This window comes from Anopheles merus, unplaced genomic scaffold (genome assembly GCF_017562075.2).
Source record: "Anopheles merus strain MAF unplaced genomic scaffold, AmerM5.1 LNR4000282, whole genome shotgun sequence".
Taxonomy (NCBI): Eukaryota; Metazoa; Arthropoda; class Insecta; order Diptera; family Culicidae; genus Anopheles; species Anopheles merus.
This window is the reverse complement of record NW_024427862.1, coordinates 35,671-41,778: the sequence shown is the minus strand read 5'-3', so window position 1 is coordinate 41,778 and position 6,108 is coordinate 35,671. Positions and strand designations below refer to the sequence as shown.

General features: G+C 48.3%; 1 protein-coding gene across 1 annotated transcript; it reads right to left on the bottom strand.

Annotated features, from left to right (window-relative positions):
- Positions 1–413: 413 nt before the first annotated feature.
- Positions 414–5,181, bottom strand: LOC121602060 (the record flags this gene model as incomplete). Its single annotated transcript, XM_041930831.1, has 2 exons — positions 4,606–5,181; positions 414–894 (listed from the first exon to the last, which is right to left on the bottom strand). Coding segments are annotated over exons 1-2 (1,057 nt in total), but the record flags the coding sequence as incomplete, so codon positions are not given.
- Positions 5,182–6,108: the final 927 nt, after the last annotated feature.

Below are 6,108 nucleotides of genomic sequence, written 5' to 3'. Positions count from 1 at the left end.
AATGTTGAGGTCTGTCGTCATGTATTTAAAATAAGAGGTGGACGAATGCACGCGAATAAGTTAACACATATAAAACGTTTATTCACTATCCTATGTGGAGGCGCGCCGGAGAGAGAGTGATCCTTCGGGGATCACGTCATAAGCCCGAACCTAACGGCATCTCACGAGATGCGTGCACTCATCAGTGAGAGCCGTGATGCATACAGGTTGGCTCACTAAGGCAAAATATTCACCATAACATCTCCCTCCTTAAAACGTTCGGTACACATCGAACCGACTGGGCGGTCTTCTGTTGCGAGAAGAGCGACGTGGTTCATGTACCGAATCGATTGTTTGATCCGTTCTGCGGGATGTAGCTCTTCTTCGTGGACATTTGATGAGTGTTGGACGGCTGCTCTCAATATTAAAATTACTAGATGGTACAACACAGGACGACACAGGCGCTGGCGGTGAGGACGGTTTATCAGCTTCTAGCTGGCCCGATGATGCAGGTACTGGTGACGGATTAAAGTGCCAAGCATCGAATAACAGATCCAAAGGTAGTGGTGAATGGGCCCGTGTTGTGTCCTTAAACGAACCGTCGCTGATACGCCGACGTAGCTGATTAATGTGTCGACGGAACGTCTTCCCCTCAGCAGTCCGAACCAGGTACATGTATCTGCCTTGCCGATCGACCACCGTAGCAGTGACCCATTTCCAATCGTTCAGGCGGTACTCCTTAGCGTAGATCGACTCACCGGGATTCAGCTCACGAACTCGTAGACCAGCACTCGGTTGTGAAGCTTGACGTGGCGGCAATAACAGCTCTAGCAAAGTCCTGGGACGCCTGCCTAGCATAATCTCGGCAGGAGTTTTCGAATTATTCAGCTGAGCGTTCGGGGTGGCCCGATAGGTCTGCAAGAAGGTGTTCAGAGCTTCTCGTAACGTGAGACCATCGGTTGACATCCAGTGGCGGATTTAGGGTATTGGGGGCCCTAAGCGTTAAAAGGAGTGGAGGCCCCACGGTTGGTGTCGAGTGGGGGGGGGGGGGGGGGGTGCATATTGTTGCATTAGGTTTTGAATCAAACACACTTTAATGGTTTGCTGATGGGGGGGGGGGGTGCTCAGAATTCTCTGTGCTGGGGCCCTATAGTTTATGAGTCCCTTCATCCATTCATCCCTATCTAGCACAGAAGCTCTCGCTGATACTACTGTACACATTGTTCTATATGCTGGAATTACCATACACGGGCCCCTACATTGACGGGGCCCCCCGCGGCCGCTCAGTCCGCGCACCGTTAAATCCGCCACTGTTGACATCTTCCTCAAAGCGCGCTTAAAGGTGTCGACAAACCTTTCAGCCTGCCCGTTGGATTGCGGGTGATACGGCGCTGTCCTGATGTGCTCAACCCCATTTTGCCTACAAAAAGATTCAAAATCTGTGCTAGTGAATTGTGGACCATTATCCGACACAAGTGTTACTGGGTTGCCAAAACGAGCAAATATGTTACGCAGTATACTTATCGTTGCCGTTGTTGTTGTACTGCTCGTTGGAATCACTTCTGGCCACTTCGAGAACGAATCGACAATCACCAGGTACCATTCCCCGCTGAGAGGTCCCGCGTAGTCGACATGAATGCGGTACCACGGACCTCGTGCTTCTGGCCAGCTGGTCGACTTGATGTGAGTTGGAGACTTAGCTGCTATCTGGCATGAATGACACGAGTTCACCCAATCGACAATGTCATGGTCCATTGATGGCCAATAAAAATAACTTCTGGCCATGGCTTTCATCTTATTTATTCCTGGGTGCCCGAGATGAACCTGTTTCAAGCAGGTGCGTTGCAATACTTTGGGGATTACCACCATCTCTCTAAATAGGAGACACCCGTCGATTGCTGTAAGCGAATCTTTTCTGTCATGGAAGCGCGACAGTTCTCCTTCATAAGCTGCATTATTTGGCCATCCATGTTGAACGTATTGAAGGACTTTGGATAATAATCTGTCGGCTATGGTTTCTCTACTTATGTCGATAAAATTATCTGGAACATACTGAATAGCGCTAGTTACCAATGATTTAACTTCCGCCTCTAATGTAACACATGCTATCACTAAATCTTCATCTGGCTTGGCGTGTGTGTGTATCAGGCGGGAAAAAAGGTCAGCGTTGCCAAACTGATCGGTGCGAACGTATTCTATTTCAAAATCATATGCCAGTAGGTAAGAGCGAAACGTTGCAACCGATTGGCTGTAAAATTGGGGATCCCTTTTTTCGACCCAAATATTCGCAAAAGCGACCGATGATCCGTTTGTAATAAAAACTTTCTGCCTAATATCATCTTATGAAATTTTTTATCGTAAAAATTATGGCCAAGCCCTCGCGGTCAATCTGGCTGTATGCTTTTTCTGCCGCTGTGAGGGCGCGCGAGGCATGCTGGACCACCCGAATAGATCCGTCAGGATACTTATGGCTTATTGTCGCCCCGAGGCCAACTGATGATGCGTCGGCAGATACTATGATTGCTTGTCTAGGATCGTAATGTGTTAGTAGCAAATCGGAAGCCAATATCGTCTTGAAGCTCTCAAAAGCTTTTCTGCATTCCGACGTCCAGCGAAATTCGACTCCGGCCTTTAACAAATCGTCCAATGGATAGCGCAAATTTCTCATGTTGGGTACAAACCGACCGTTATAGTTTATGGCCCCTAAAAACGATCTTACTTCGGTTAAATTGGTTGGCTCCGGTAACTTGCGAATAGCTTCAACCTTCTGCGCATCAGGCCGTAATCCATGGCTGTCGATAATGTGGCCCAAATATTTAATTTAGTTAACCCTGAAGTGGCATTTTTCCGCTCGCAGTGTGAACCCGTAGTTCTGAATCCGATTCAAAACTTCTACTACGGTTGCGTCGTGCTCCGCTTCGGATGGACCTCCGATGATGATGTCATTCAAGTACACTGAAACGCCTTGGAAACCGGATAGCATTATGTCCATCAATTGCTGAAAGGCTGTAGGAGCTATCTTAATGCCAGGTGGAAGTCGGTTGTACGTATAGAGCCCTCGATGCGTATCTATGGTCAAAAATGACGGTATTTTGGATCAATTTCCACTTGCAAAAATGCATCTGACAGGTCTATTTTGCTAAAGACCTTGCAATTTGCCAGCCTTGCAAAAATGTCCTCTGGTACAGGTAACGGGTAGTCGTGGGGGAATAACGCAGCATTAAGTCCCGTCGAATAATCGCCGCAAATACGAACAAGTCCGTTGGTTTTGCGCACGACGACCACTGGAGCGGCCCATTCTGCAGTAGTTACAGGAGTGATAACATTCAACTCCTCAAGACGGTCGAGCTCACGACTCACGGTTTCCTCCATCGCGTAAGCTACTGGGCGGCTAGGTCTAAAAACAGGACGAACATTATCCCGCAAGGTAAATTTTATACTCGCCTTTGTACAGAGTCCTGTTCCCGTAAACACCTTGGAAAATAGCTGCTGGAACGATTGCTGTCCTGCTACTGCAACGTGATTGCAGAACGCATCCATCGGCACCGACCAGAGGGAGAAAACATCAATCAAATCGGCTCCCAGTAGTAGTAGGTTTGCTGCTCCGCATACGCTGAGTGTCGCCTGCCTCGTCTGGCTACCAACACTAACAGCACAGCTGAATTCACCATCCAATACTAGTGTAGCTGCCGATGCAGTTTTAGCTGTGACGGATGACGGTGTTAACGGCGGGCTGCCAATTTTTCTCCACGTACGGCGGTCGATGACACTGATTCCGAAGCTGTGTCTAGCTGCAATCGAACAGCTGTTCCGTTGAGAGCGATGGACACGAATCTGCGGCGCTCTCGTATGCTTCGGACGTTGACCGTTACTACACGAGTGTTGATATTCCGTTGCCGAACATTGAACCGCTTCTTCCTGCTCGCTGTGTTGCAGTGCCCCTCACGATGACCATATCTCCCACAGTCGAGACACTTGTGCGAACGGTAAGTGCACTCACGCACCCACTGCATGTCACCACACAACCAACAGGGCTTCGCTGGCTTGCTTGTTGATGAACACACAGCATCGTTTGCACGGAACGGTCGTTTGGTACGGTACGGCGTGAACCGCTTGTAATTAGTTTGCTGCGCTGCTTTCTCGTGCGATCTCTTCTCTCCGCTGTGTACTGCGAAAACACGTTCACTCGTCTCTCCGGCAATCATAGCGCTGTCTCCTTTCACACTTGTAATACGCTGACACTCTGCGGATAATTGTTCAAGCGTAACGTCGTTCCGCTCCTCTATGCGCGCAAGGAGTCTAGTTCGCAGGTCATTGTCAGCCTCATCTTTGAGCCCACACACCAGCATTAGGCACTTGAAGGTCTCTTCGTTCATGCTCGCAAACTGGAACTCGACGCATGCTCGGTTTACCCGACAGGAGAACGCGATCAAATCTTCCGTGCGCTTTTTACAAATCTGGAGGCATCTGTAGCGCTTACTAAGGAGAGATTCTCTACACCCAAAAAGCGCTGTCAGCTTATCGACGGTTTTCCTCAAACGATAAATCACGTGGTGAGCGGGGTAAAATATAGCTTATATAACGGGCGTGTTCTGGTGTTCCCAACTTACGCACTAAAAGCCTTACCTTAGCCTCATCGCCTAGCCGCGAAGCGTTTGTGGCAAACAGGTCCTCGTAGCGTGTGAACCAAGCTTCGAACGTTACACCAGATTCAGCTTCATACCGGAACTCTGCAATGCTATTGGCCAAAGCATCGAGTATAAGTTCTGGGTTACTAGGGACGGCGGGCTGGTACTGCTGTGCGGGTTGTTGCTGGGCTTGCGGCGCGAATTGCTGCTGTTGCAACATTTGCGAAATTAACTGTTGCTGTTCCTGCAATTGCTGTTGCAGCAAGTGCAAGGTTTGGTGCAGGACGGCGTTATCCAGAGGTTGTTGACCCATCTGGCCATTTTGTACGGATGGCAATGGTGCTGACTGCGATGGCGCTGGTTGCGATGGCGATGGTCCTAGCTGCACTGGCCTCGGTGTTAACTGCCCTTGCTGACTCACGTAGCCGCGCGATCCTGGTTGAACATGGGCCGGCAGATCGTACACGGAAGGAACCTCACCGGTTTGTTGGGCCGTCATTGCACGGTAATCGATACGGCCTAACGATGATCGTCGCTGGTCTTCATCCATCGGGACTTCCATCCATCGCTCCATCTCCGCTATTCATCCTGCGCCGCTTCGACGTGATGATGTTGTTTTTTTTTTTTTTTTTTTTTTTTTTTTTTTTTTTTTTTTTATTTTTTTTTTTAACACTCTTACACGTTAAAACACAGACTTTTACTTTACAGACACTAAACTTTTTAAACAAATTCTCGTCGCCACTGTTAAGGTCGGTCGTCATGTATTTAAAATAAGAGGTGGACGAATGCACGCGAATAAGTGAACACATATAAAAACGTTTATTTACTATCCTATGTGGAGGCGCGCCGGAGAGAGAGTGATCCTTCGGGGATCACGTCGTAAGCCCGAACCTAACGGCATCTCACGAGATGCGTGCACTCATCAGTGAGAGCCGTGATACATACAGGTTGGCTCACCAAGGCAAAATATTCACCATAACAAAGAAGACTTTTTCCTCGTAGTTGACGTTTATTCTCATTGGCCAGAAATCTTCGCAACATCAACCACAACAGCGACGGTCACAATACAATTCCCTAGAGGTTGCTTTACGCGGTTTGTATTACCGAATGTGATTGTCTCCGACAATGCGAGAACATTCACGGGAGATGAATTCAATAATTTCTGCAAGTCCAACGGCATCATTCACATACGAACCGCATACGAAACAGACAAACCGCAGCACCGAGTCAGATTCCAGTACGACAACGGTCATCACATGGTCACACAATTCCCCTACCAGGGCGTTTCCAGCCCTTCGTGCTGTCTTACCGTTCAAATAGACATACAGCGAAAACGTCGCGCGCGACAAAAAGTAGCTCAATTTTGCAAACAGAGCTACTCGTCTCGCGCGACATTTTTGCTTCATCCGAAATAATCGAATTATCTAGTTTGTTTATAAGCAAGATTAATGCCGAACGCAAAAAAATAATTTGAACATATTTTAACCCATTTTTGTGTGTT